The 13,688-nt window shown below is 35.8% G+C and overlaps 1 protein-coding gene across 1 annotated transcript; it reads right to left on the reverse strand.

Moving 5' to 3' along the window:
- Positions 1–5,646: 5,646 nt before the first annotated feature.
- LOC125847247 (uncharacterized mitochondrial protein AtMg00810-like) lies at positions 5,647–6,183 on the reverse strand. The gene has a single exon (XM_049526908.1). It carries the CDS (start codon positions 6,181–6,183, stop codon positions 5,647–5,649), a length of 537 nt encoding a protein of 178 aa, XP_049382865.1.
- Between the last annotated feature and the right edge of the window lie 7,505 nt (positions 6,184–13,688).

The following is a 13,688-nucleotide window of genomic DNA, read 5'->3' on the forward strand; positions in this document are numbered from 1 at the left end:
CACCTTTAAAAGAAGGATTATAAGTTTGTTGAATATATTCAATAAAACCGGGATGTGAAGGAAAACTATAAGGCAAACCACAAACATAAATCATCTTAGCTAAACTTTCGCGATCTCTTTCCTTATTATATTTACGTTGTGTTAGTGGACCACCAGGGTTAGAAGGATTTAATGTTCCTTGAACCATGTTAGAAGCCCCTACCGATTGATTAACATTAATATCAACATCATTAACTTGAATTCCTTTTTTTCTATCGGCTAAAGCTTTAGCTGCTTTATATTCAATCATCATACAAGATAACAAATATCTATTTAATCCCCCAGTCCCACCTTGACCTCCACCTTCTTTATGTTTAAAAGGTTGCTTAGACTTATTACAAATATCAATAGAGTTTTCCTTATCTAAAGTCATAAATTGCCACACAACAGAAGTTTTAGGGCATTGATACTTCACCTTCTTCCTTGTAGGAGGTACAAGGGGGGGTCTATAATTTTGCTCCGTTGGAACTTCCATCACCGAACTAGTAGGTGTTTCTTGTAATTCATCTTCTTCCGAATCAATTTCTACTTCTTCACCTGAATTTTCATCAAGATTAGGATTCATATTACCATAACTCATTCTAAAACTTCATGATCAAGTTGAACATTTGAACCAATATCAAAAGAAGTATCATCAACATAAGTAGGATCATTTGTATTAAATCTAACTCTAGACATTGATTTAGAAGAAGTACCATCACATTTACTTTTATTTTTTTCCTTACTACCTTTTTTAGGAAAATTAAATAGATTACTAATAGTGTTTGCTACTTTCTCTTTTCCTTTACCGATTTTTTTTTTGCTAGAACTCATATTTAATAAAATGTAAAGTGTAATATAAAAATAATAATAACACAAAAATTAATTGCAAAAAATTAAATATAAATATTATGAAACGAATGTACCAAACGTCTGTATTAATAGCAGACATTATAACTGATTCTTGAAGCTTGTTGTTTGTTGTAAGTTGTAATTTAGCACTCCAATACTTGATAGCAAATATGAGAATTAATATATATATATATATATATATATATATATATATATATTATGATATAATATGAAAATTTAGAATTGAAATATATATATTATGATATAATATGAAAATTTAGAATTGAAATATATATATTATGATATAATATGAGAATTTATAATTGAGAATTAAATGGAATCAAGAATTAAGATTTAAGAATGAGAGGATATAGGAAATAGATGAGAGAATAGATGATTTTGTAAGAAATAATGAAGGTTATGGGGTATTTATAATATTAAAAATGGATTAAAGTGTATTTATTATAACTTTAAGGTTTAAATTAAAGTTTTAAAAGTATGGGGTGATAGGGGGTGTTGAGGAAGTTAAAAGGCTGATTATATCCGTTGGGGAGCCCACTAGCCGTTGCCCCAACAAATAGAATTTGAATTTTTTTTTAAAAAGAAAACTTTGTCCCGCGAAATTAGCCGATACAGTCGGGCCGAAACTGGGCCGGGTTGACCGGGACGAAAGGCCGAACCGTCCCCTAACCGGTCCCCCTACCCTAAATCTCTCCAGACCGCGAGAAGTTACGGGACCGGGTCCGGCGAGACAGGTCTCGAGACTGGTCTCCTTGCCAGGCCTACTATCAATATTAAAAACAGTTTCATCAACATGCGTAAAATCTTCCGTATTTATTCTTACTTGTGCTACTTGTCTAGTTTTAGATTTAGAAGAACTACCGATTTTTTTATTTTTCTTGGAATTTGAGGTAAATAAATTAGTGACTAAATCATATATAGTTCTTTTACCTTTGCCAACATTTTTTTTACCGGAATCCATATTAAAATATGAAAAGTGAGTAAATTATATATAATATAAAAATGTAATACACAAAAATAAATAACTAAATAAGTAGAGACTAGAGACTAATTACTCACTAAATAAATAAATAAATAATTAAATGCAAACAAATAAATAACTAAATGAAAAGTAAGTTGGAACGAATGTACCAAACTTCTACTTAAAAAAGTAGACGTGTATGACCAAAAGCCAAAAATTGATAGATGATAGTTAAATTTTGAATCTCCAAAGACCAAATTAGTAATCCACCAAATCTTTCAAACTAATATAGTTTGTAATTTAAAAGAGAATAAGAGATTAGAGACTTGAGAGTTGAGAGAGTAGAAGATGAAGAATATTTGTGAGTAAAAATAATGAAAGGTTGGGAGTATTTATAGTTAAAAATAGGATAAAAATGTAAATTTTAAAAGTTTGGGGTATTAAAAAAAGATTTGGGGGGGGGGGGGGGGGGGGGGGGGGGGGGGGGGGGNATTGGGGAGTTAGTGGGTGAATAGCCGTTGGGTAAGGCCCAATACCCGTTACCCAATGGCCTGCCAAGGGTTATATTACAATTTAATTTTTTAAAAAAATTAATTGCCTCGAACCGGACCAGACTGAAATCGAAACCAACACTTTTCGGACCGGGACTAACCTGTAAAACCTGGTTTCCGTTCCGTTACCCCTCCCGGTTCCCCTTTGTAATGGCCCTCACTGGAGCCTGCCAGAACGGTACTGGTACCGGCACCTCCCGGTTCCGCTGCCACGCTTACTCCACGTTTAGCTCACATGGTTTTATGTCGGTTATTAGTAGCTCCAACAGTCACACTCTAGTGTATTCGATCAGGTTACCAGTTATATTTCAGTATTCAGTTTCAGCATGTTATGTACTTGGTCATTGCATTCAGTTTAGTTCATATTCAATATATCTCAGTATCTTTATCATGTTTAGACTATATCATTATTCAGTATGCTTCATTCAGTTATATATATTTTTCAGCTTTATCCTATCATGCATGCTCAGTACCTTTCAAGTACTGACGCATACTCTGCGCTACATCTTCTCGTGATGTAGGTTCAGGTCCTCCTCATTTAGATCATGCGTAGATCGGTTTCCAATCCAAATTCAACATTTTAAGTGGTGAGTCCTCATTCTTCAAGGACGACAGACATGTTCTTTTACATTCAGTCTTTCATTTTTAGTTTCAATTTTGGTAGAGTTACCTAGGGGCTTTCCCAATATCTCTAGTCAGTTAAAGGCTTAATTCAGACATAGTATTAGATTCAGCTTTAGCTTTGAGTTTGATCTTTTAGTTGTTATTGAACTCACGGTCTTTTATATATATTCAGATCAGTATTGGATATTCCCCACTTTTAGTTATCACTGTTTAAGCTTCGCATAGTATATTTATTCAGTAATCTTTTAGTATGCTTATGATATGCCAGCTCAGGGTTAGCTTGGGGTCATTCGTGATCCTAGGTCCCATGTTTACGTTAAGGGGGTAGCCTCGGGGCGTGATAGCCATATTATAACTTGTTAGCTTGGAACCTTGCTTTGCCAAAATATCTGCTACGTAGTTTCATTCCCTAAAACTGTGGTGGACCACAAGATTCGACAACTTCTTCAACAATGACCTGTAATAAAAGATAATAGATTCATAAGGTGGTTGACTATTTTCGAGCAATTTTAATATATCAATAAAGTCTGTTTCTATTTCCAGAGGACCCATTTTGAGAGAGCAAACCAAGGATAGACCAATGTGAAGGGCTTCTAGTTCGGCCATGGTATGGTTTTGGCCCATGCTTTTGTTAAAAAGCCAGTAATCCAATCGTCTGAGTGGTTTCTTACGACCCCTCCAATGCCAGTTCCTTCCCTTGATGGGCTAAACGCTCCATCCACATTAAGTTTTAAGAAGCCAGTGGGAGAATGATACCACTTCACACAAATCTTGGTATTATTCTCCTTATCTGTAGTATTAGAGATATGGTGAAACTATATGACACATTTTTTAATAGTATAGGTAAAGATCATGGTAGCCAGGTTCTTGAAGGTATTGATGTTGCGATTCACCCAAAGTTTCCAAAGGGTTAAGGGGAAGATAACTTCCCACGAATAAGGAGTGCTCTGGTTTGGGAAATTTAAATTTCTAAGAGCATGGATCCAGTGATTATTGTCCCTTTGGAGGAAAGAAGTATTTAAACCTTGGTCCAGCCAACATCTTTTAGCAATGTAACAATGGAAAAAGATGTGATCAATATTCTTCTTGTTAATTTTGCAGATAGGGTAGAGAGGGTCAAGGAACATACCAATATGATGGAGATATTCTATAGTAGGAAGTCTATTATAGGAACAAAGCCAAATAATCTTTTTTATCCTATTGTGGGTTCGCAGATTCCAGATTTAGGAGAAAGTGTAGTGACGTGATAGAGGAGGGTTGATGATATAGTACACTTACTTAGTGGAGAAGACCCCATTGGAATTAACAGCCTAGTACGATTTATCGATGGCTCCAGAGTTAGGATTAGGGCAAATAAGGGAAGCTTTCTCAGTTATATCCACTGAGATTAAAAGAGATTTTCGACCAATCCCTCATTTATTTAGGGGGCCCTAGACAAGATGCCTAAGAGGGGGAAGAAATGGAATCCATCGAAAGTTCCAATAATTGATAGAAGTGCCCGATCCTGGGGTCCAGGCCATTGCGTTGGAGAAAATACGACCCACAAGGTTATATTTTCCTACATGAGGAAGGGCTTAGTAGAGCGTCTAGGACATCTGTACTTTTTTCATGAGAACACAGGACCATAAGGAGGAGTGGTTCGTAATGAGCCTCTAAGATAGACCATCCAAAAGAGTAACCTTTTTATCGTGAGCCTTTGTTAATCCTAAACAACCTTGATCTGGGCATAGTGACAGTGTCTCATGATAAATAATGAATTTTTCTCTTATGGGCAGAAGAACCCCAAACGAAATCCCTTTTGATCTGATCAATACGATGGCAGATTCTGGTAGGCAATTCAAAGTACTGCATAGAGTAAGCAGGGATGGAATTGAGCGTGGAGTGAACTAGGGTTAACCTGCCCTCTGGAGTTAAAAATTTACTTTTCCAAGCCGAAAGCTTGTTGATCATGTTGTCAATGACATGCTGAAAATCCATATCTTTAGGCTTATGATTGATGATAGGAAAACTGAGATATCTGTCAAAGTGGTCGGAGGAGCGGATGTTGAATAAAGATTACACTAAGTCATTTATAGAAGAGGAACAGTTCTTAACAAATAAATAATTTTTGAATCCTATAATCTTGTCATTATAATATAGCAAGAAGAAAATTAAATTTAGACCATGAGTATTTTACAAAAGAAGAAATGAATGACCCATAATTAATACAAAAAAAAAATACATGTATAAAATACATAGAGAATGGAGAAATCTTCCATGTTTTATTAATCTAAAAAGGAGAGGTATTTGTAGGTGTACAAATAATTTATCTAAGGAAAACAAAATCAGAAAATCCCTAAATAACTCTATCTATGATTGTGTTGTGATTGTGCTATGTATCCTATAGGAAAATATGTCTATGTACATTCTATAACACTCCCCCTTAAGTTGGAGCATATATATTAATCATGCCCAACTTGTTGCAAAGATATCCCACCCGAGTTCTATTTAAAGCCTTCGTAAATATATCACCCAATTGCTCTCCTGTCTTTACATATCCAGTAGAAATTATGTTATCTTGAATCTTCTCACGAACAAAGTGATAGTCAACCTCAATATGTTTCGTCCGTTCAAGGTACACTAGATTTGAGGCAATGTGTAGAGAGCAGCCTTATTATCACACAAAAGTTTTGCTGGAGACAAAGGGTTCAAACCGATCTCAACTAAAAGGTGATGAATCCATAGTAATTCACTTGTGGATTTAACCATAGCTCTATACTCAAATTCTGTACTAGATCGAGATACAACAGTTTGTTTAATACTCCTCCGAGACACCAAATTTTCACCAACAAAAATGCAATAGCTAGTGGTAGATCTTCTATCAATTCTTGATCCAGCCCAATCAACATCTGCAAAAACCTCAATACGAGTATCTCCATGGTCGCTATACAAAATGTCAAGGCCACGAGCTCCTTCAAAGTAGCACAAGATTTGTTCCAAGGCTTCCCAATGCTTGATTGTCGGTTCAAACATAAACTGACTAAAAATACTGACTGCATATGCAATATCTGGACGGGTCACTGTGAGGTAGTTCAATTTCCCAACCAATTTCCTATATATTTTTAGATCATCTAGAGGATCACCATCATCCTTAGTAAGATGAACATTAGGAACCATTGGTGTGCAATATGGTTTGGCTCCCAAGTTTTCAGTTTCTACAAGTAGATCAAGTGCATACTTTCTTTGGGACAAGAAACTTCCTTTCTTGCTTNATATCTGGACAGGTCACTGTGAGGTAGTTCAATCTCCCAACCAATTTCCTATATATTTTTAGATCATCAAGAGGATCACCATCATCCTTAGTAAGATGAACATTAGGAACCATTGGTGTGCAATATGGTTTGGCTCCCAAGTTTTCAGTTTCTACAAGTAGATCAAGTGCATACTTTCTTTGGGACAAGAAACTTCCTTTCTTGCTTCTTGCTACTTCGACACCAAGAAGTATTTCAGTTGCCCCAAATATTTGGTATGAAACTTGGCATGCAAAAACTCCTTCAGAGAAGAAGTTCCTACACAATCATCTCCTATAATAACAATATCGTCAACATAAACAACCAAAACAATAATACCAATTGTTGACTGTCTATAGAAAACAAAGTGATCACACTTTCTCTTCTTTAATCCAAATTCCTGAACTACATCGCTAAATTTTTCAAACCAAGCACGAGGACTTTGATTTAGACCATATAGAGATTTTCTCAAATGACAAACCTTCCCATACTCCCCATGAGCAACAAATCCAGGTGGTTGCTCCATATACACTTCTTTATTGAGATCACCATGAAGAAATGCATTTTTGATATCCAATTGATGTAAAGGTCAGTGTTGAGAAGCAGCCAAAGAAATAAACAAGCGAACAGAGGCGAGCTTGACGACCGGGGAGAAGGTGTTAGAATAATCTACACCATAAGTCTTGGCATAGCCTTTAGCCACAAGTCTGTCCTTAAGTCTTGCAACAGAGCCATCGAGATTAACTTTGACCTCAAAGATCCATTTGCATCCAACTACTTTCTTTCCTTTGGGTAAATCTACCAAATACCAAGTATGATTTTCATCTAAAACATATATCTCCTCAAGCACTACATCATGTCATTCAGGATGATTCAAGGCATCCTTCACTATTTTGGGAATAAAGATAAAGTCTAGAGAGGCAATCATACACCTAGATGCAGCTGATAAGTGGTCATAAGAGACAAAGTTAGCAGGGAATATGTAGATTTACACTGACGTGTACCTTTTCGAAAAGCAATAGGGAGGTCAAGATTCTCTAGAGGATCAAATGGAGTAACATATGATGATAATGAATTGTATCATTGATTTCCCACCTCCTCGAGTAAACATGAACAATCAGCGGTCTTGCTGGCGCTGGTGGCACAATAGTGGATTGGTGCTCAACAGAAGGACTAGGATAGGGAAGAACAACATCTTCTTGACTTTTCAGTCACAACACGAGTAACCTGGTAGACTAACCACTATTCTTCCTCCCCATGACTTGTAAAATTGGGAGGTGCATAGAAGAATGGTGTAGTCTAAGAAAATATCACATCAATTGACATCAAATATCTACCACGCTCAGTAGAACAACACCGATATCCCTTTTGAAGGTGAAAATAACCCATGAAAACACACTTCAATGCCTTGGGGTCCAACTTTGTAACAGATGGTCGAACATAACATGTGCTTCTGAATACCTTAGGTTCTACTGAAAATAGTGNTATCCCTTTTGAAGGCGAAAATAACCCATGAAAACACATTTCAATGCCTTGGGGTCCAACTTTGTAACAGATGGTCGAACATAACATGTGCTTCTGAATACCTTAGGTTCTACTGAAAATAGTGACTTATTTGGAAAAAGAACATTATAAGGAACATTACCAGCAACCACAGTCGATGGCATGTGATTTACCAAAAAACAAGCAGTAGAGACCGTATCAGCCCAAAATTGTTTAGGAACCTTCATTTGGAACAAAAGTGTTCGAGCTATCTCAAGTAGATGCCTATTCTTCCTCTTAGCAACTCCATTTTGAGAGGGTGTATCAGGGTGTATCAACACATGAAGACTGATGGAGAATACCGTGTTGTCTCATGTAGGATCTAAATACTTTTGACATATATTCTTTAGCATTATCTCTTCTTAGAATATGGACTGAGGCATTAAACTGAGTTTTGATTTCAACACAAAAGGCAGAAAAATAAGTAAACACTTCAGATTGACTCTTCATAAAGTAAATCCAAGTCATTCCAGAAAAATCATCTACAGAAGTGACAAAATATTTATGCCTTGTTTTAGAAACAACTGGACATAGTCCCATACATTAGAACGAACTAACTCAAAAGATGACGCAACTCGATTATTAATCCTTGGACATAACAAGATACGATAGTGTTTTGCAAATCTACATGACTCATAGTCCAAGAAAGAAATATTTTGAAACTGTGGACAAAGCTTCTTCAACTAAGGTAGGGAAGGATGTCCCAATTGATAATATGCTTCAAATGGAGTTACAACACTGGAGCATGCAATACATCGAGACTCCCTTTTATCGAGGATGTAGAGATCATCATATACATGTCTTTTTCCAATTACCTGATCCGTTGTAAAATCACGAAATAACAATTAAGGTATTTGGTAAGTTTACTGATAGATATGAAATGGAAAGTCAATTTTGGTAGACTTAACACAAATGACAAGTAATAGAGGGGATTGGCTTAACAATTCCAGATCCAACACTGTTACAAGTTGATCTGTCAGCTACAGTAACAGGAGATGGTGCTTTGTGTGGTCGAAAGCTTGATAAGATATTATGATTACCTGTCATGTGATTTGTAGCACCTGAATCTGTGACCCATTTGTTTGAAGCGGTAACAAGACATACTTTATAGGACTTAGCAAAAGCAGTAACTGAAGTGGATTTTTTATATCAAGAGAATATAACAAACTCCTCAACCGAAACCAAATTTATTTTGTGAGATGATGAACTAGAAGCACCAAGAACTTTTGACCTTTGAGTTACCATATTATGATCAGTCATTGTTCAAATTAAATACTCAATATAACAAAAATAAATTGAGTGGTGAAACCAACAAAATTCCACGAAGTAGAAATATCCCAACAGATTTCCAGATGTTCAAGAGTTAATAGAGCTTGGTTGATCCAATCAAACTAATTCTTCGCTTAGAGTAAACAATCAATCAAACAGAGAGAGGAAAATTCGACCAAAATTTTAGCAGTAATCTAACACCAAAATCAGCAAATACATGTCAATTGATTTTATCCAAGGAAAACAAAGTTTAAGAAACTTGGAATACTTGGAAATCAACCCAACTGAGGTCTGTTGAACAAAAGACCACAAAATCTGATCGGAAATATTGAGATGATACTAGAAATATGTAACGCCCCTCAAAATGAAGTAGGATAAAGTAGAGCCTCACATGGGTTTTATGCATTAATAACTTGTAAAAATAAAAAGGGTCCAACTAAGTGAGGGGTAGTTTGGGCTTTTATTTTTAAGTTGTTTTTATTATTTTAGGTATATTAGATCATTTAAATGAGGGTTATAACTTCATACTTCAAATTAGAATTTCAAAAATCATTCCCTCTCTCAAATATTTCTCTCAAGTTCAAGGAAGAAGAAGAGTGAAGAACTAGGGTTTCAAATTGGAGGCTTCTTTCAACGATTTTCGTGGGGTTTTTCAATATTTAGGTATGGGGACTCTTTATCTTTGATTCCTTTTTCAATCAAAGAGCTAATTCAAAGTATTTTCAAAGTTCTTCAAAAATCTTAAAGTCCTAATTTCGATTCTAGCATGGGTTCTTGCATAAAAAGGGTTTTAAATGATGATTTATATTGTTATTAATGGTTTTTAGAAAGAAATCCCCATGAACCCATGTTTTCTCAAATTCTCTAAATTTCACCATAAAGTGGGTGTATTGATTTTGAGTAGATGATTATAAAAATTGTGTTTAGTATGGCATGGGTTGTTCATATATGGCATTATATATGTGAATTGTTAAGAATTTTTATTGAATTGAAAGATGTGGGATGTTGGCCTTGAATGGGCAAAAATTGTGACTAAAGTGTCCCTCCTTGTTACTTAAAGTCTTGAATGCATGAATGTGCGAAATGGGCTAGAACTAAGAAATGGTGCCCTTTCTATAAATGCTAAAAGAGGAATTCTAGGCCAAGACTTGAATCGGCAGAACTAAGAAATGGTGCCCTTTCATAAATCTAGCTTTCCTAAGTAAATGTATAACCTTGAAGGATGGGTCTTAGGGCTAAGTTCCCTTCTTGAGTGAGATGATAGACTTAGAGATGGATGGAGCCGGAACGGCATGATAATCCTTATCTAAGAAAGTCAAATGAGCTATCCTTATGAACCTTGATTGGCCATGACTAAGAAATGGGGCCTTTCTTGGGAAGAGGTACAATGAGTTGGTTGAACTAGAAAAGGAACCTTCTCTAAGTACATATGTGATTGAATACTCTATGGGAAACAAGGCTAGCACCGAGTGGATGTGGTTAGGAAGGTGGCCTAGTTGAGTATGAGATTAGGCACAATGAACTTCTTTGGACATCTCCTAAACCATGTGCCTACATGGGTTGCTTATTAGTTCTACCTTTGGCAAGTAGAACAACCTCCACGGAGTAGGATAGACTCCGGATTCCATACCTAGCTAGTATGGTCTATGTCGGTTATGCCTATTCCCATCATGTGGGANCTTTCAAGGAGTCCAATCAAAAGTGTTTCAAAGAACAAAATCTCAAATTCTAATTTAAGCATGGGTTCATTGGCAAAACGTTTTCTAAGCCATTATATTGATGAATTAATGTTTGATTAATGTTTTTAAGATGATTTCATATGGAATTCCTTGAAGAACCCATGTTTTCCCTAAATTCCTAAATTTGCTTATGAAGTGGGTCTTTTGCTTATGATTCAAAGTTTATGAGATTGTGTTTGGATTGGATTGTATTAGTGACTCTTATGATTTTCTACATCTATCTATGATGAATCGATGATGTATGGATGAATTGAAAGTTGTGGCCTTATGGGCAAGTTATGATGAATTCTTTTGTGGTAAGTAAAATGGTTGGGACTTGAGTGTTGTTGATTATGGCTATAGAGGATGGTAAGTTCGCTTAATCTCTTATTATGGATAAAATTGTTCTTGCTTAGTTTGATCCACTTATGGTGGAGGTGTTTAATTATGGAATGTATTATGAACATGGACTTGAAAGACATTATCTATTGAATTAAAGTGTTATCAAGTTGTGAAATGTTATTGTACTATGTGAAGATATTCTTATGGTTATAAGGTGATCTTGTACAAAGTGTTATTGTATTGTATAGTATATATATGAAATGATGTTGGATTATGAAGTATCCTTAGATGATAATGTTGTGACTTGGTTGGTAGACTAAAGTGTCCCTCCTTGTTACTTAAAGTCTTGAATGCATGAATGTGTGAAGTGGGCTAGAACTAAGAAATGGTGCTCTTTCTATAAATGCTAAAAAAGGAATTCTAGGCCAAGACTTGAATCGGCAAAACTAAGAAATGGTGCCCTTTCATAAGTCTAGCTTTCCTAAGTAAATGTATAACCTTGAAGGATGGGCCTTAGGGCTAAGTTCCCTTCTTGAGTGAGATGATAGACTTAGAGATGGATGGAGCCGGAACGGCATGAAAATCCTTATCTAAGAAAGTCAAATGAGCTATCCTTATGAACCTTGATTGGCCATGACTAAGAAATGGGGCCTTTCTTGGGAAGAGGTACTATGAGTTGGTTGAACTAGAAAAGGAACCCTCTCTAAGTACATATGTGATTGAATACTCTATGGGAAACAAGGCTAGCACCGAGTGGATGTGGTTAGGAAGGTGGCCTAGTTGAGTATGAGATTAGGCACAATGAACTTCTTTGGACATCTCCTAAACCATGTGCCTATATGGGTTTCTTACTAGTTCTACCTTTGGCAAGTAGAACAACCTCCACAGAGTAGGATAGACTCCGGATTCCATACCTAGCTAGTATGGTCTATGTCGGTTATGCCTATTTCCATCATGTGGGATGTGCACTCTAGTTATTGGATAGGTTCTACAACGTGTAGGTAGTAGTATGGGATGCTATCTACACATGGCACGAGTAGGCTTTGAAGATACTAAAGTGAGTTCCCTAAGTCTAACGACTATTATGTGAAAGTCCCCTTATGTGCTTGAATGTCTCCAAAATGGTTTCTTAAAGAATGTTGGTCTATTGATGTTATGTTGTAAAGGAAATGTCCTTATCTAAGGTAATCTTGAGGAACACTTAAGTGTGCTTGAAGAGGTTGTATGGGCGGTCACTTCTTGTCTTACTCAAGTGTGTCTTAAGGTTATATTAGGTAGAGGTCCTATGGTACTGAAATGGCATGTGTTCTTTTAAAGTTAAGCATGGGTTGTATATGGACATATGTTGAGGATATGTATGGTTGTCTATGGTCTTATATGTTAATGTTGACTTGTATTATGTCTCTTATACTTGTAAAGGAAAAGGTTTTATCAAATGATATGAAAGCATTTACTTCTTTGCAAATGTCCTTTTTGGCATGTTTTTGCATGGTCTCCATACTTAGTACTTAATTGTGCTAGCCCCTTTCTTTCCCTTTTTGGACTAAAGTGTAGGGATTTGGAGATGATGACATATCTTGGCTATTTGATAGGTTTCTAAGTGTTGAAGATAAAGACTTGGTGAGTCCTCATATATTCGAGGACAATACCCAATATGTTCTTTTATGTCTTTTTAGTATTGTTTAAGTTGTGTATGGGATTAGTCCCAAATTTTGTACTCTAAAATATTAGATGGTTTTGAGACATTATGTATAAAGTCTAGAAAGTCTTCCGCTTGCTATATATATATATTTATTTTTTTTGAAATGTTTTCTTGGTGAAGAAAGTTTTTAATTCCTTATGGTTTTAGTGTCTATGCGATGAATGAATGCTAAGAGACTTGTATTAGACCTCTTCGAGGTCGAGTACGCCGATTACGACTAGGGGGTGCTCCCAGGTCGTGACAAAATAAAAATATGTTCTGATTCAAATTTTACACACGCCCCCACATGCTTCATATGTAGAAGTTGCTTGAAATAGTTCGCCGGATCTTGAGCCTCACACTCTTTCCTGCAGCCACCGGCTTCTGGTTCTTATAGATTGGGTGAGGTGGTCCATCCTTGGTTGGATGTGAGATTGGAGTATCAAGTTCCAAGTACCTCCCAGTAGCAGAACTGACCAACCAAGTCACTTACGGATAATTTTCTGAGCTAGCTGGCTCCAGTAATTCGAAAAGAGAAAAATAAAGAAACATTGCTATGATACCATGTAAAATACAGAGAGAATAGAGTAATCTTCCATTTTTTATTAATCCAAAAAGGAAAGCTATTTGTAGGTGTACAAATACTCTATCTAAGGAAAACAAAATCAGAAAATCCCTATATATCTCTATCTATTATTGTGTTGTGATTGTGCTATGTATTTTATAGGAAAATATGTCTATGTACATTCTATGACAACTTGAAAGTTATTTTTGAATTAAACTACATTACTTTATTTATGCTAAAATTATGGTTGAAACAAATAAAATATTGGTCAAATG

The sequence above is a fragment of the Solanum stenotomum genome, chromosome 12 (genome assembly GCF_019186545.1).
Source record: "Solanum stenotomum isolate F172 chromosome 12, ASM1918654v1, whole genome shotgun sequence".
Taxonomy (NCBI): Eukaryota; Viridiplantae; Streptophyta; class Magnoliopsida; order Solanales; family Solanaceae; genus Solanum; species Solanum stenotomum.